Consider the following 18,327-nt stretch of genomic DNA (forward strand, 5'->3'; position numbering starts at 1 on the left):
TGTGCTTTTATTGTAGCTTTGAGAAATGAACTCATGACCTCCCACGTACAGTCTCTCTACCCATCAGGTCCAGAAAGCCTTGTCTTAACATAGCTCCTGAGAGAGTAAATCTCTGTCGTCACTTTTATATCTGGAATCTGATCCAAACACACAGCGGCTCTCCAGAAATACAGCAGCAGCCACCTTCACTGCTGACCTCGACGTATCACTTTCTGTTTAACGTCCCGCCTCGGGAGTCTTGAGACAGCCAGATGGATGGGTTGAGTGTGCAGACTCCGGTTTCAAGGAGTCCTCAGGTTTGAACGCGGTTGCTAAGGACTCCTGACTCCATAGCAACAGCAGGAGATTAGTGTGACACCATCAACAGGCAGCAAGCCTCCAACCTGCTGCTGCTGCAAGTTAAGATGGTGTCTGGAAAACAAGGTAAATGTGCTTTTTGATATGTGCGGCACAATCTTCAAATATTTGTAGTCTCATATTTTCAGTCTTATTTCTTTTACTGTTGATCCTTGCAGGGATTCAGTCCAGATTTGATCCATCAAACAGGTGAAGTAACATTTTTTTTATGAATTTCCTTCATTTTTCACCTACCATAGCTTGCATCAAAATATCTGGATACGTTTGTTATAAGTAAATAATGGCTCATTTTTAGTAACTATTGAATAGAGTGTTTGCTCATTTGTTTATTTACTCATTTCTATATATAATTCAATTCAATTTTATTTATAGCATCAAATCCTAACAGGAGTTCTCTCAAGACACTTTACAGATAGAGTAGGTCTAGACCACACTATAATATACAAGGACCCAACAATACTAGTTATTCCCCCAAGAGCAAGCATTTAGTGCGACAGTGGCGAGGAAAAACTCCCTTTTAGGGAGAAACCTCAGACAGACCCAGGCTCTTGGTAGGCAGTGTCTGACGGGGCCGGTTGGGGGTGTGATGAACAGTGGCAATAACAGTCACAATAAAGATAATGGAACAGTGACTAGAAATAGGAGTTGTAGTAGTTCATGGCATAGCAGGGCATTACAGGACGTAGGAGGGCACAGCAGAGCATAGCTGGTCGTAGCAGAATGTAGCAGGACACTGCAGGGCACCACAGGGTGTAACAGGGCATAGCAGGGCGCGCAGCAGGACCACAGTGACAGCTGCAACCAGGATTTTGGTGCCACCCTAATCCAAGGAAACATGCTGGGCGAAAAAAAACATAAGTCCACACTGAATCCGGGGAATAAGCTCCCCAGAGCGGAGTTAGTAACAAGCATTTCTGGGACATGATATAAATATATATAATAAATGTGCACATGTAGGGCACCCAGATAGCTCAATTGATAGAGCAGGTACCCATATATAGAGGTTTACTCCTTGATACAGCAGACCTGGGTTCGACTCCAACTTTTGACCCTTTGCAGCGTGTTGTTCTCCCCTCTCTCTCCCCTTTCATTTTTTCATCTGTCCTGTCAAAAATAAAGGCCGAGGGGCGGCCTCTATCTCACCCAGTAAGAGCGTTCACCCCATGTTGGCTGAGTCCTGCAGTGGCGCAGGTTTGAATCCGAGCTGCTGCCCTTTTCTGCATGTCATCCCCCATCTCTCTCCCGCTTTCATGTCTATCCACTGTCACTACTACTAATAAAGGGAAAAGCCCCAAAAAATAATCTTAAAAAAATAAATAAATAAAGGCCGAAAATGCCCAAAAAATAATCTTAAAAGAAAAAAGTTAGCCAAAAATAATGAATAGACTTTTGAATCAATAGCAAAAAATAATGGATAAGGGATTGGGAACCACCACGTGGTCTAATATTGGAATGTGTATAGCATTTTAATGTCATCACTTAAATTTCCTTATAGAATTATTTTATCTATTTCATTCAAATAGATTTGTTCTGCTTTTCTTACCTCTTAGTCTGCCTCTGTGCTGCTGAAATAGTTACATGTAATTAATTAACAATTGCAATTGCAACAATGTAAAGTGATAACAATGTGTATAAGGAGTTGGGAACCACTGGTATTGCAGTATATAGCATTTTAATGTAATCTCTCTTATTTTTTCAATTTTTTAATTATTTCATTTAAATAGTTAGTTGTTTAGCTGCTTTTCTAACTTCTCTGTGCTGCTGTAATGTGTTATTTCCCTCTCATGTATTGCCTTATTTTATTTTTTATTGTAATGTATTCACACATTACTGGGCGAAATGTGTTGCTGTCCACATACTTTATTTCTGTTTCCTTCCTTTTTTGGTATCACATTATTTAAACCCCTCTATTTAGCATTTCTAAGCAGCACATAGGCATTCCATAAATGTTTTTTTAACACACTGTAATGTACCACAGACCATAGATATATGGTCATTTAAAGTATTTGATGTAGTTGTCAACAACTTTAACTTCTCCTGTGATGTGTTCTTAACTGGATCTTTGAATATAAACCTGATGACCGACACTATATTATAACACAGTTGTAGTTATGAATCTTCATCAGAGAAAATATAATTGTTAAAACCTGTGCAATAATAGACTTCAAATGTTCTTATGTCTGCTGATACCTACATTGTAGTGTGTTATGAAGCTGTTAATTATATGATTATATGCTTATAAATGGTAAATATGGGGTGTTAAAGGGAACTATTTTTTATGGGTTACTATGTCCATATCTCGTCCATATATCTCCCAGAAGGATCACAATCAATTAAAGAAAGTCTAAAAGCTTAAGCCATATATGTTAATTTGCTTACACTTTACTTGAAGGTATCTACGTAAGAGTGACATACAGCCTCATCAGCCTCATCAGTCATGTGTCATGACAGTGTCATGTGTTCATGACTGTCATGTCACTCTTATGTAGATACCTTCAAGTAAAGTGTTACCATTAATTTTCCTCTTTCAGTCAGTCCGGTGAAATGAAAAACGTATATCATGAAAATGTACGACTTACAGATAAACTTTGTCAGTTGTGCCTTCGACTTTGATTAGTGGTCGCAATGAGGTTTAGGGTTTGAAGCCAGTTTTTGGATGTCACAGCTCTGCCAGAAAGAAGAAAATCCTCAACACAGACGGGAAACCCACTGATTGATTGCATGTTCCCCCTGGACCCAAAATCTCTGAATTATACTTGTATTTAAAGCTCATTTGTGTGTTTTTTTGGGAATGTTATGTTTTCCTGGCAGAATCTTGGAGCTGGCGCAGCACAAAACCTCAAAAACTGTTTGGGCCACAACTCCATGGTGAGTAGCTGAGTCATATAACAGTTTTCCTCTTGATTAAAATCAGATTCTTTATTACATTATGTAAAAACAACTTTTCTGATACCACAACAAGTATCTTGTTGGCCGTTTTTAATTGTATTCTTGGTTATTCTTGGTCTGTAAACACATCAGCGTTGCAGGATGAGTTCTGTTCCAGCTGTTACATCATATGAAATTGCATGTTTGTTCACTGATCTGGTGTGAAATTGACTCTCAGAATCTAGGAGCCTCTGTGGTCAGCGTTTCCTTCCTTGAGTGCAGTTTCTTTAAACTACATAATTAAAGACAGATGTCTGGCATGTTTTAAATGTGTGGTTCAAAAGGGCTAAACAATGGAAAAATGAACAGAGTTCACATTTGATTGAAAGTATCATTCATTCATTTGGTAATTACCTGCCTGCTTGGAAAATATTGATTCTGCTTCTGCACCAACATTGTCATCATTGCATCTCCTCATTGTAAACTTTTCATCTTTTCATCGATCAGTGAGAAGCTGAGCTGGGGCAACCAGGAGCCAATATGGCCCCTCTCTACTTCTGCGCTCGGAGCCTTTCCGAGCACAAGAATCCAATACCTAGCCAGGCACAAAAGAGACACCTCAGCAAGGGAGGACCACCGGAGGTAAACTGTAGCCTGTTTGCACCCCGAACATTATTGATGACTCTTTTCAAAAAGGCATAAGAGGGAGGAAGGGAGGGGTTGTTTGTGCTCATCCTCCAGAGCACTATACACAAGCCTTTTTACGCTGTGCTGCATCGACATATTTGGAGAGATGGTTGCAAAATTGAAGGTGGTAATGACTTCCAAGTCCCTCGGATGCTCTTTGGCACTGACATGATTCATAAAGTGCAAAGTGATGTTCAGGACTGATGCCAGTTGCATCCCGATCAGAGGTGATCACCCCAGAGAGCTGTCGGGATCAATTAGTGGACGAGAAGCTGTGATGGCAGCTCCAGAGGCTTTTATTTTGACATTGTTTTGTTGTCCTCCCCCGCCGCCTCAACTGTCACATTAAAAGCTCAGTAACATGCATTGTAATTCAATCAGAAGCCCACACAGGAAGTGCAGCTCCCAGAACGAATAATAGCAATTTACTGTAATTGAAGATGGCAGCAAACAACCTGCTGCTTCGGTTCGAAGCAGGATGTTCGTCAGAGATTCAGTGTGGACCAGCTGTGAGGAGATACTTGTCTTCAGGCCGAGACCCTTATAGAGCCTGAGCAGTTTGGAGCAGATTGGACGATTGTTAGGATAATTGTTTATCAAAGAATGGACAAAATCACTGGAGTTCTCTTAAAGGGATACGCCACCGTTTGTTGAAATAGGGCTTATCATGGTCTCCCCTAGCTGTAGATAGGTGGGCCAACGCATTTTTTGTGCATGCATTGTTTTAGTCCTGTGCAACACCGGCAGCGTCGCCGCTAGTTAGCTTAGCGTAGTGAATGGAATCCTATGTTGCCGGTTAGCATGTTGTGAGTAAAAGTGAGCCAACAAAAGACAAAAAAACAACCTAATTACTTAAAAAATGTGTTGGCCCACCTATCTACAGCCAGGGTAGACCATGATAAGCCCTATTTCAACAAATGGTTGTGTATTCCTTTAAAAGTTTGTTTACTTGCAGCAAGTAGAGTCAGTTTACAGCAACTCCAGCATTAGTACAGAAAGTGACTGAAGATTGTTGTTTTTTAAGGAGTTGGGAGTCAAGTTAGTTATTCGGTTCATGCAATCAGTAGCTTTCTTCTTATCTCTGGTCAGGCCCGGCATCTCCTCCACATCCTGTGCTCTTTGGAAGGTCACTCAGCTTTCATGATTAACACATGAAAGACAGAAATACTAACACAGAAATACTAAAACAGCAGTTTGGATGCAAATGGTTTAACAGAGATGAAGCAAAACCATTCTAAGCACCATTTTTCTAACAACAATGTACAGGCTAGTTACAAACCAGTTGTTGTCTGGCGAGGGAACATCAAAATTTGCCGCCCTTCTGTGCCCACACACTGTATAATACAAAAGGAAAACGCCATGCCGCCACAGCGACGCCCTTCGACAAAAAATCACAATGTTTTTTCTTGACCACTTTTGAGGTGTATCTGTTGATTTAGGCTGCTGAATACAGTGTGTATATACTGTATTGGCTTTTTTAAATGTATGTATTAGATGAATACTGAATCTACTCTCTCACTCATCAATCATTTTCAATCCAAGCTTATCTGGGGTCAGGCAGCAGCCCCAGCAGGGGACCCTAAACATCCCATTTCCCCTAGCCACATTAACCAGCTCTCACTGGGGGATCCAGAGGCGTTCCTAAGCAAGGGTGGAGATATAATCTCTCACCTCCTCCCAGCTGGATGTGCATAGAACACCTCCATAGGGAGGTGCCCAGGAAGGAATCCTTACCAGATGCCCGAACCACCTCAGCTGGCTCCTTTCGACGCAAAGGAGCAGCGGCTCTACTCCGAGTTCCTCATGGATGACTGAGCTTCTCACCCTATCTCTAATACTAAATCTAGATTGTGATACATGTATTCTGTTGCTTCTGATAATTACACTGCTGTACCACTCTAATCACATTAATCTGCAGTCTGGTCCATTTTGTTAATTTCTAATCTGATTATCTGGCAGACTCTCTGGTCATTCTCCAGAAAATCCAATCCGTCACAATAATTACTGGTGTAATACCTCAGTATCAATAGTGTGGCAAAATGTAGAGTACGGCAGCTGGGCTGCAACTAATCATCCTTTTCATTATGGATTAATCAGAAGATTAATCTGCAGATCAATTCATCTTTTGATTTATAAAATAGTACGAAAAAATTCCTATCGCAGTTTCTTAAACCCACGGCTGACGTCTTCAAAAAGGTTTGTTGTGTCCAACCAACAGTTTGCGAAGGTTATAAAACAGAGAAAAGAGGAAAATCAACACAGTTGGGAAGCTTGAACCAGTGAATGTTGGGTATTTTTTATTTTAAAAATGACTTAAACAATACATTAATTAAGCAAAACAATGGCAAAAGAAAAATTCTGGTTCCAACTTCTTATATGTAAGATTTAACAGCTTTTCTCTGTTTTACATGATTTTAATGTCTGTCTGTTTGTGGCTCTCGCCCCCAAGCCCATTGGTTCCTACTAAAGCCATCACAAAACTGGTCACAAATATATACTTTCACTTATGAAACCGGCTCAGAAATGACCTAAAACTGCTGCACTTGGTTTTTAGCAAACATGACTTCAAAAAGTAAATCTTTTTTTCAGTGGGATTGAGTCAATACTAACTGAGTCAATACCACCAGCCTTATCCATAACAATTAGCTTTGCAGAGATGATACATTCCTAAAATCCTTCAACATAATCTGATGGACTACATATTTGCTTTACGAGCAGAACAATGGGCCAAAATGAAATTGTCAGCAGGGAGCATTTGCCCGTGGTTATGTGTCATCCCATTGTCTGCACTAAGTGTTGAACCATTTTAAATGTTTTTGTGGGTACAGATGATTTTCCACTCATACCTCCGTCATCAGCCAGACATTCATCCATTGTTCTGTATCTGCCCTCCTCCTCCTAACTTTATGGCTCAAGACATTCATTTGTCCCAGACACACAACACAACATACAATGGATGTGGTAATGGCTTGCATTTTCCTGCAGGAAGGAGAAGGAGGAGGAGGCGAGCTTCTCCAGGAAGACCCGACGTCCTTCCTCCAAGGCATCCCAGTACAAGCACATTGTCCGCTTGTCAACACCCAAAACCAGGAGCTGCAGCTCCCAGGAAGCATGGTAAAAGCCTCATTAGACATCAAACACAACCACTTAATTGAGGACAAGTGGAACTGAACCAAGAAACCCCAGGTCAAATTAGTGTTCTGATGTTTTGTTTATTTGAAAGCCCATTATCTAAGGGGCAGCTTCAGAGAGCAAAACAGACCATATACAATACAACAATATCTGCTAAGTTATGTTGGAGTTGTGTTTTAATCATGTGCAGGTCAAAAGACATCTAGATGCTTAGATAATAACTAGGCTATATTTAATTAAAATATAGTTTTGAGACATCCAGGTTATATATAACCACATATTTTACAGGCATTTTTATGCCTTTATAATAAACACATTTGTGCCTTTAACTGATAGGACAGCTGTAGACAGGAAAGGGGGGGAGAGAGAGGGTGGGGGGGGGCATGCAGCAAAGGGCCACGGGTGGGAATCAAACCCTGGCCGCTGCGGTAAGGACTGAGCCTTGGTATATGGGGCGCACGCTCAACCAGGTGAGCTACCAGGGCGCACCGCGATTAGTCATTCAAAATGGCTTTTGAGAATCGAGTGATTGTTTCAGACAGTGGCTCCCAGTCTTAAATACATAAATATGAGACAAGATGATTTAAAATGATTTCTGTTCCACAAAATGAGGTCCATATTTTTCTGACTTTTCTCTTCTTCTTCTTTCTTAGGAAATGCTGATTACTTTCACCACTGCGGGCCTCTAGAAATATTTTTAAGAAAACAGTCTAAGAAGGAAAAACATTCTTTGGTTGAAAGTTATAACCACAAGTAGACATTGTTTGTTTTAAGGGGTTGAGAGCCAAAAATGTGAGGATTTTCTGCTTCCCTACGATTTATATAATTGTAAATAGAATATATAAAATATTTTTGGACTGGTTAATCACACAAAACGAGATGTTGCAGCCCTTAATGTAACTTAGGCTACCTAAGTAGAGTACAGTGTTAGTCAGCAGTAGTTTAGATAAGTTTAAAGTTGTTATTGTATTTTGATTATTATCTTTTCTCCACTGACAGCACCCATTTGGAAACATTCACCATATCAAACAACTCATCACTGCTTCAATGTTAGAAATATGTCCAGTATGTGCTCCAGCCACAGGTTTCTATTTTAGAGATTATTTCCACATCCAGCTCTTCAGTAGACCTTCATATTGTCGTTTGTTTTGGGCAGATTTGTGGCTTCAAAACTCCAAAAAAAATAAATCTCCCTCAGGGGGGTCCACATACGAACCAAAGTCTAGTATTTCATCGCTGCAGAATATAATATATCATATAGTTAAATATGAAAAGCAGAGGCTCTGCTGTGTGAGGAAGACAACGATTGGACAGCTGTTATTTCAGTGTCAGACTGTGGGAGAGTGAGGAGCGGAGACAATAGAGCTTATTGTCCAAAGTTCAGGACCCCTGGGACGCTCGCAGACAGACGCGGAAGTCTTTTTTTAAAACCCTGAACACAGCAGCAGAACATGCTGAGAGATTTATCCAGTGTTTACATTCTGAATTCAATACACTAAATGAATATGTGCTTTTGTGATTTAAATAGTAGACATTACTTTGATAGCTGTTTTTAATTCCCTACACAAAAAAATAATCATCACCATCTGTTGAAACTTAATCCTCTCATCTTGTTGCTCCAAAAAAACAAACATTAAAAGGTAAAAAAAACAAAACACAAAGCAGCATGTGGCAGATCAAAATAAAAATGGGGGGAATAAAAATGTCTAACCTGGTAAAATCATTACTGTAGTGAAAGTAACTGAAATTCTTTTGGGTTAAGACGTGTCCTTACATATAACTTAATACTTGCTGTATTGTGAATAATATGTGTAGTCAAATAATCTAGGCTACTCAAACACTCAAGTACCAGCCTTCTGTTAAAGGTAATAGTGTTGCAGTCCCCAGCTGCTCTGTTACAGGAAGTTTCAACCGATCTTTAAAGTGCTCATATTATGCTTTTTGGCTTTTCCCCTTTCCTTTATTGTGTTATATCTTTTTTGTGCACGTTATAGGTTTACTAAGTGAAAAAGCCTAAATAAGCTCTCCATACAAAAAAATGTATGTACATATAGTATTGACAGAAACTTTTAAACACCCAGCAAATGGCTTTACAATAACTGACACACTCATTTCACAAAATTTAAAGTGCTGATATTGTGCTTTTTGGCTTTTTCCAAGTAATCAGTTTACAAAGTGAAAAAGCCCAAAGTCCACCCCAAAGGGACTTACCATCTCCAACAGAAAACACTGTTCACAAACTGCTCCAAACAGCTCTATTGTAGTCCAGCCTTTACTTCAGAGACAAACATGCGTCACTTTGTAACACACGTTATAATGCTCGCCTAGCTGCTAGCGTGGCATGCCCTCATACTCTGCTTCTGACTGGCTAGTAGTCCTTACCTAGCTACTGAGCATGTGCGACTCCCAATAAAGATGGAACAGAAGTGAGATGCCTCACTCTGTAGCTAAAACAGAGAGCTCAACACACAGGATGAAAAGAGGAGCTGCAGTACAACTAAAATATGGTGTTTTTTGAAAATTAAACCATGTAAACCTATTCTGATATAACCTCTAAATACAATTATGAACCTGAAATATGAGCACTTTAAGAAACCGTGTCAGTTGCGTCATGAATTTGCTTTATGAAAATGCATCTTAGAAAAGGCATTTAGTTTGGTGTCTTGTCTTGAAGTCTTGTTTTTCTTAAAAACAAATGTTGAAACTTGTTTAAAGTGTTGAGATTCATGTTTTTGGTATTCTGCCTTTATCAGATAGTGGGACAGAGAGGGGTACGAAAGATCCCCAGCTAGAAACAAACCAGGAACGTTGCATCTAATGCAGCCACTATGCCTCAAGGACGCCCCATCTGGGGTTAATACTTTAAACGTAAGGTCCACTTATTGTAGCTATGTTCTTTCAGTTTTCCACTGTATTCAGAAACCGTCTTATTCTGGCCCTCTACAGGATACAGTTGAAAACAGCCATTCATTTATTTGTTGGACAAATACAGCTCAATAAGAAAGCTTTTAGACTTTTCAGATGTTTATTCCTAGCAGCATATTCCTAGCAGCAGTTTAAATGTTAAGTTAAATGTCGTTCTGCTGGTCCCACAGGCCTCCTCACACACCTCAGTGTGAGAAGAACTGTCCTATTTGGCACGTCGATCCCAGCGTGAAAACTGCTGTGATCACACCGCGACTGCTGCAACTCTCCAACCCCAAACTGAACCATCCACACTTCCTGGGCAACAGAGAGGTAAGATCCTAAAGCATTCATAAATACAGTGAGAAAACCTGCACTGGCAACACTAATAGATACCATATATGTCGGCTGACAAGGTGCATCAGCATTGTTGTTCTGTCTTTTCTTTTCATGCCACTTTCTACTTCTACTCCCCTACATTTTCAGAGGGAGATATTGCACTTTTTACTCTATTACATTATTCTGACAGTTTTAGTTACTAGTTATTATGAATTAAACTTCACAACAATATAACGGCCTACAAGTCCAGCTGAAATGATTAGATGATTAATCATGTAGTTGATGGACAGAACTGTTTTGACCATTTCCAGTTTCTAAATAGTATGGATTTTTCTGCATTGAGTACTTTTACTTTTTAATACTTTAAGTACATTTTCCTGATGATACTTACATACTTTTACTGAAGTAACATTTTCAATGCAGGACTTTTACTTGTTAGTAGTTATTTTTACAGTGTAGTATTAGTATTTTTACTTACTGTAAGTAAAGGATCTGAATACTTCTTCAACCACTATATATAATAATCAATGAGAACTGTACCTTTTATTTTCAGGTATTTAGCTAAAAACACATTCTCTAATTATTTTTATTATATGAACTTACACATTGAATTTCCAGAAAGTGTATTATATTGCAGTACATATTAGTTGTGTATACCTCTTATTTACTTATTTTACTCTCTCTATTTATCTGTCCTTTTGCTGCTGTAACAACCAAATTTCCTCTCTGGGGATCAATAAAGGTTTATCTTATCTTAATATGCCTTTGGTTATAAATGTCAGGAATGATGAACGCTTCAAATGGGATTTTATGTGATATTGGGCTATATAAATAGACTAGACTTGACTAGATAATAACCACAAAAGGTGTATGAATTCTGATATTTTTTTTTCTCCTTCTGTTTGTGTTCCATAGAGTGTTGCGTCCATCGTTTCCTTGGCTTCCAAGACGGCTCAAATCTCTCAACGACTGGTCCAGCTGTCGCTGCCCAGACTGAAGCAGAGCAACATCTGCCACAAGCTCGGACGCCCAGTGGAATCAATCTGGACTGTAAGTGTAAGAACACCAACTGATAAATCATCTCATTATTTATTGGTGCAATTTTTCTTGCCAGAAAGTCTTGTAGATTCTTTTTTTTTTAAATAGTCTGGGATGGGACCAAACATTTCAACAAAGCAAGAACAGTATTCACTCGTCTGTATGTTTGACATCACACAATCAATTCAAATTTTTTCCAGCTGTTTGAACCAGCTCTCCGTCATAAACTGTGGAGTTGTTTTCACGTGATATAGTTCTTTCAATGAATTGTGGAATTTTCCACTCATTGTCATCAGCCAAATGACTATTGGATGCATCGTTTGCTTACACGCCACTGCCAGATGTGTATTGGCTCTCTGTCCTCCGGTTTTGCAGTCTGGCTCCAATTTTGATAGATGATAATGACAAAAGATCCTTTGCTTGAACAGCAGCTGAGTTGCAACATGAATAACGTATTTTAAGACACGAGTTTGGGGACTGTGTTTCTGTCAGTCCTAAAACTTTGTACTCTAAATGTCTGAATCCAGGTGTCAAAGGCAGCGAGGAGAGCCACAGCGAGTGCTCGTGTTGAAATGCTGGCGACACCAAAACAGCTTTCCACGGACTACATTCCTCCACGAGAACCAGAGTGGAGCCGAAACAACGTCCTGTCCACCTGAGCCTCCTTCAACATCCCAACCAAGTCAGCGCTCATCTAGTTTGCACTCTTTGTAAAGAAAATTCGACATCAATTTTCCAAAGAATAAAGATAGTAATGATAATTATTGTGCACATTTAACAAAGATCCTCCTTTTCAATGTGTGCAGTGTGTGTTTGCAGAAAAAATACTAGAGTAGTTTGAGTTTATTTTAATTTAATTTTTATTATAATTTGCAGGAATGCAATAAAACACCATAAACCACAAAAATAGGAGAAGCCCTATCTATATCCGACTGCAAACTCCAAACAAATGAAAGAAAACTCAAGATGAGCAAGGACAGCAGGATTTAGTGACAGGATCTAAATGTCAGCATGAAAAAGGAACTAAAACAAATTAATATAAACTGTAAAAATGCCATATTTAAATGACAACATTTTTAGAATTGGGTACTTGTGAACCTACCCGATTCTAAGTGCTGTTTGTAATGTATTTCATGATGACCCTGATGAAACACCTCAGTCTTACAATAAAGTTGGGAAACACTTTACTTGAAGGTATCTACATAAGAGTGACATGACACTGTCATGAACACATGATACTGTCACGACACATGACACTCTCATGAACACATGACACATGAACCCTAACTCTAACCCTAACCCTCATTGGCTATTGGCTAATCAAATATGTTCCCATAATACAGAATAATGTGTTTGTATTCATTGCTACAGTATTGTCTCAGTATGTGTTGATGTGTCTATGTAGTATTAGATATGTTTTTACCTATCTAAGCACATGTTGTTCTTATCTTATGTGTACTTGTTGGTATTGTATTGTATTTATTGTTTTTTTAAGTCATCAACCTGCTAGGGACTGCAGATGAAAATTAGCGGGTACGGCTAAATCTGGCACATTTACATGTTGGACATTGTACTCATGTTGATTAATGTGCACTGTCCCTCTTAAATAAAGAAATTAAAAAAAAATTAAAAAAACCCTAAAGGCCGTTTTATGGTCCTGCTTTCGCCGTAGCCTACGTAAGTGGCCTGATGTTTATACTTGTGCGCTGGTGTGTGCGTCGAGCCGGCATGTGTGTGTGTGTGGGGAGTGTGTGGTAGAGCGAGGGAGAAGTGAGAGAGTGACGGCGATTAGCTTTGGAGCGAGTAGCGACTCTAGAGTCATAGTGAGAGAAACAAAGTGTCTCCTCTGGAGCAGGAGAAGTTAACCCTCTCCTTGATTTCATGTTGTTTATGGAGAAGGAGACGCAGGAAACGAGTCAGGGGAAATGCAACGCTACCAAGCCACGGCCGGGCGACGTGCGTTGCTGCGACGTGTAGTTACATTTTTCAAGAGGTGCACGTCACACTACGGCGTAGGGACTGGCGTAGATGCAGAGGGCTCTGCGGGGGTACGCCATCGATTCGACGCACAACCATAAAATGGCCTTAACCATAAAGTCATGACGTGTTTATGACACTTTCATGACATTGTCATGTCACTCTTATGCAGATACCTTCAAGTAAAGTGTAACCTAAAGTTGTTCTATATTTATAGTATTAAGTGTTGCTGGAGTTTTGACCTCTTAAGACTTCTTTCCCCTCTCCATGCACCTTAGACTTAGATGAAGTTGTGCCAGAAACCCCCACTCTGCATCTACGTTTTCCCGAAAAAACCAAGATGAAAGACTATAAAAGTATTAAATGTTTAAATTCCAAACTCAATTTGAGACGTCTGGAGGGGAAATGTAAATGAGAACAACCCACATGTGTGCGTCTGTTTCTTTGCCCATTCTGTTGATATTGTTACCATGTGTATAAAACTTTGAATCAAAACATTTTGGACTGCCACACTAGAATTTATGAGGGATTGACGGTTTGAATCTCAGACCTTTTGAATAAATCAGAACAGAGAAAATGAATGATGTCAGGAATAAAAACATCAGTCTCAGGTTTTTGTTTTTCTTTGCAGTTGACCTGGATTTTGCATTTATATTTCACCACCATGTGTGTATGAATCCTTGCACACAGGCAGCTTCAGGTCACTGACTCTTATTTCGTAGGGTATTTTCGCCTTTAAAGAGTAATTATTCCACAGAGGCGACATTGTGCTTTCTTGGTCAGTTTCACCACTTCCTCTCGACCTCTCTGAAGTTTTTGATTTGGGACAGATGTGTGTCTGCCATAAGCAATTTCTTCCACTCTTAGATATGTTGAAAAGTGTCTCTTCGGGCTACTGTGTATGTGCAGTCTGAGTGTGAGGAACATTTTACCAAAGCGTTTCAGAAGCTCCCCTTTCCTCTTTCAGAGTTCATGACTTTTTGGAAATACCACAATCTTGCCACAGTTTAGTTTACAAAGAGTGCCAGGGCTTCAGTTTGGAAATCCACTGTAATCTCACTTACACTTGTGTAAGTGACTGTTGCATGTAGTCACAGTTGATGTGTTGGCAGGCGGAGGCCCTGTGTTGTAATTTGATTTGCGAGCACTGCAGACAGTGGCAGCCAGCGCAGGCTTTAGATCAGCACAGGTTTGTGGCCCGGCCTGGCCCGGCCCGGCTCGGCTAGACATCAAAGGGGATTGAACTGACCTCCCACTGGGAGGCTAATCTGGGATTAGCCTGCTGCATTTGTGACCTGGGACCACAAGGTAGTGAGAGGGAGGTGGTTGGGGAGATGGGGACAAACATTAAAAAAAGAAAGCTGAATTTTAGCTAAACAAACATTTCTGAAGAGGAAATTAGGTTGAGTCTAACCTTCAGTAACCAGGTGGAGCCAAAGGTCAACAGTTATGTTTACGGTCAGTGTCAGCAAAATGCATCCTGTGTGTGCCAGTTGAGCACCAGGTAAAAACCAATTTATTAAAACGTTGCTCTATAGCGCCGCTGGTGGTCAAAAACTCCACTGTGCATATTCAAGGAGAACTCTGATTGGTGTTTGAGTTTCACATGAGGTATGAATATAGTCAATCTTCAAAACATCATAGAACACAGTCTGAAATTGAATCAGCACCTTTCTGACATTAGGTTTTTCATTAGCATTGTATTTATTGAAGGGCTGTTGTTTTGTATTTTGCTGTGCAGACTTTGCTATTATTGTGTAATGCTTAAACAGTCTATTCATTTGCAGTCAATAGACAAAAAGTCAATCAACTAAAAACATCTATCAACAACATTTTGAACATCTCTTTTATACCATTGTAAATTGATTAAACATCTCTTGACTCTTGGTCAGACAAAACAAGCAATATGAAGACATCACTTTGAGAAATTGTAATATTTTCTGACACAGAGTAAGTAATTAAAGCGCCCATATTATGCTCATTTTCAGGTTCATAATTGTATTGTACCAGAATAGGTTTACATGGTTTAATTTTCAGAAAACCATATTTATATTTAATTTATTATAATCATTTATATATTTAACATATTTTTTTGTACTGCACAGCTCTCTCTCACTGCTGCAGCTCCTTTTTTCACCTGGTCTCTGTTTTAGCTACAGAGTGAGACATTTTTTCTTCTGTACTATCTTTGATTGCACTCGCACATGCTCAGTAGCTCAGATCATAGATCATGTCAGCTAGCTCCATAGACAGTAAAAGAAAGGCTGTTTCTCCAACTTCGGTCAGTTACAAGGCAGGATTAGCTGGGAGACTTCTAAATGAGGGCGCACATGTAAGTAGTTCTTTTGGAGATTATGGTGAACTTGTGTGTGTTATAGCAGTGCTTTGACATTGAGAACGAGGTTGCAGTTAGCCAGCTCGTTTCGGCTAGTGACGTAGAAAGCCCTGCAGATTTTGACCAGCTCACCCGGAGACTGAAGCCAGGACACATTCAGAAACCGTATCTCACTCAAAACAGCATGGATGTTTTTTTTTCCAAGTTTGTATGCGTGTGGAAGCACCAGAGACACAAAATAACACCCCAAATCCCAGAAAAAGTTGTTGTTTTTTTAATAATATGGGCACTTTAATGAACAGTTTAATGAATAATGAAAATAGTCACTATTTGCAGCCACATTCGTATTTTTGCAAGGTTACTGTATTGCATTTCGGTATCCAGATGTAGCTTTTGTCATGTTCTGTACATGCAAATCAGATTATTACTTGATAAATTATTCTCTAAGAAGGCTCAGTTGCATACAGTAAATATATTGACTTATACATTGCTTATTTCCCGCTTTGTACTCAGGGGTTCAGTTCACTGTGTCATTGCTGCCTTGGTGTTGTCAAATGCTCTGTGCCAATAGCCTCACACTGGATGTTGTGTACAGTCAGCCCACACCTTCTGCTAAACACCAGGAAAAGTTAAAACAGGACATCCTGTTTCCAGTCAGATAATGATACAAATGCTTGGCTTTCTTCTTTTGATACCTTCATGCTTTACACCTGAGTAATACAACTAATATTTAACAGTTCAATCATTTAAAAAACTATGCCCTATTTGAAGAAAATGAACTAAAACCTGCTCTTCTAAAATCACTGCATATAAAGTGAGCCCAGGTATGTACCATCTCGTAAAGTTTCCTTACAAAATGTTTTTGAGAGTAGAATTATGTCTATCTATCTATCTCTATTTTTTTTGTTTGCATGCTGTCATTGTGCGAACAACCGTGTCAGGGTGGAGTTACAGGAACTCTTTCCAAATAAACTTCTTTGGTAAATATTCCCTGAGCAGTGAGAAACTGGCAGCAGCAGCACTCTGTCTGATGCCACTGTGGTTTTGAACTAGAACCAGTTGGACCAATACATCTGCTGGACTGGCCTTCACTTTGCAAACTCAGTATTTACTTACTTAATCACCATTTATGCTGCATGAGATGAGGTACATCCATATGGTTTTAATTTGGTTTATTTGTTTGAGTAAATGTTCCAAAACAGGAGAAACAGATGTGTGAAAAAAATCTTCAAGTGTCGACGTTTCGGGAGGGAAAGAAAGCAGCCAAAGACTTCCAGCATGTCCGTGTTAACCTAAAGGTGTCTGAAAGGGTTGTCTGAGTGTAGAGATAATCAAACTTTAGTTTGGAAGTAGAGGAACGGCTGCATGTCAGAGTTTGTCTGAGGGTGCTTGACCATGTTGCCCAATTCCACAGATTTTCAAATTTATCAATGACTTTCGAGTTGTGAGCAGATCAGTGCTGGCTAGCTAATTTTGGTGTGTTTATGGTTGTGTTCATTTAGAGGTCATATTTCAAAGATGCACTCCCTGATTTTTCTATGGCACTGTAGCACCCCACACCCTAAACCCTCCTCCCACATGTCGATGTTTTGAAAGTCAACTTTGTCGTGACTTTTAAAACATCAGTCAACAGTCTTTGGATATGAGATTGGAGCTGGATGCTAAAACTGAATTATGTGTTTCTTTAAATGGATTATGTCAACAGTTTGTGTAAACATTGCATGCTTGATAGTTTTCAAGATGCAAATGCATCAAGGTTGACATCCTGTTGAATTCTCTTAAATTACAGAAAACAGCTGTGGCAATGACAATCTTAGATCTCAGGCACCCTTCAACAATGCTCATTAAATATTTATAAAAAAGAAAACACAAGTAAAACAAAGGAGAATTGAATACAAATAGTGCAAATTAAAATAAAAAAGTCATTATATAGTATATCATTAAAAAGTCATAGTATAGTATGTCATAAAAAGTCACAGTATAGTATGTCATAATCATGTCATAAAAAGCCATAGTATAGTATGTCATTAAAAAGTCACAGTATAGTATGTCATAAAAATGTCATAAAAAGCCATAGTATAGTATGTCATTAAAAAGTCATAGTATAGTGTACCATAAAAAATAATAAAAAGTGTCATAGTATAGTATGATATAAGTAGGTCAATAAAAAAACTCATAGTATGTCATAGAAAATTTGAAGAAGAAAGTGTGTGACAGCCCCTCTGTTGTGGCTTTGCTGCTGATATGTGTCTCTCTCTTCAGGGCTGCAGAGTCAGTCATCAGCAGCATGGGACACACCTGGGTCCTGGTGAGCCCCACGCCTATACGACGAAGCAGTATCCAGTCTTTGTGGGCAGACCCCCTCCCACCATCTTTGTTTTGTTTCAACAACACCCATACACAGCACATTTTCACTCATCCACTCACTACACTACTGACTTAACAGATTTCTTCCATCCATTTGTTCACTTTGTTTGGACTATTTTTTGGTAAATAATAAATCACTTTGTTGTGCTAGTATACCTGTGTGTCTCCCATTTGTTGGTCCAGCCTAAGAGACATGCTGTGTCATTAAAAAGTCATACATTTCATAGTATAGTATGTCTTAAAGTATATCATAAACAAATCATTAAAAGTCATAGTAAGTATGTTAAAGTATAGCATGTCATAAAAAGTCATAGTATGCCATA

The 18,327-nt window shown here is 39.2% G+C and overlaps 1 protein-coding gene across 3 annotated transcripts; it reads left to right on the forward strand.

Annotated features, from left to right (window-relative positions):
* The first annotated feature begins 33 nt into the window (after nt 1-33).
* On the forward strand, nt 34-18,103 carry LOC120566317 (testicular haploid expressed gene protein-like). 3 transcript variants are annotated; one of them, XM_039812674.1, is made up of 9 exons: nt 34-423; nt 516-546; nt 3,169-3,225; nt 3,733-3,867; nt 6,898-7,026; nt 10,140-10,281; nt 11,203-11,343; nt 11,853-12,007; nt 17,900-18,103. In XM_039812674.1, the coding sequence occupies exons 1-8, from the start codon at nt 405-407 to the stop codon at nt 11,982-11,984; spliced, it is 786 nt and encodes a 261-aa protein (XP_039668608.1). In that variant the 5' UTR covers nt 34-404; the 3' UTR covers nt 11,985-12,007; nt 17,900-18,103. The 3 variants fall into 3 exon arrangements, with proteins under 3 accessions (XP_039668608.1, XP_039668607.1, XP_039668609.1); XM_039812673.1 differs by lacking the exon at nt 17,900-18,103 and having other exon boundaries at nt 11,853-12,853; XM_039812675.1 differs by lacking the exon at nt 17,900-18,103 and having other exon boundaries at nt 36-423; nt 11,203-11,337; nt 11,853-12,853.
* Nucleotides 18,104-18,327: the final 224 nt, after the last annotated feature.

Source organism: Perca fluviatilis, chromosome 10, assembly GCF_010015445.1.
Source record: "Perca fluviatilis chromosome 10, GENO_Pfluv_1.0, whole genome shotgun sequence".
In the NCBI taxonomy this organism is placed as follows: domain Eukaryota; kingdom Metazoa; phylum Chordata; class Actinopteri; order Perciformes; family Percidae; genus Perca; species Perca fluviatilis.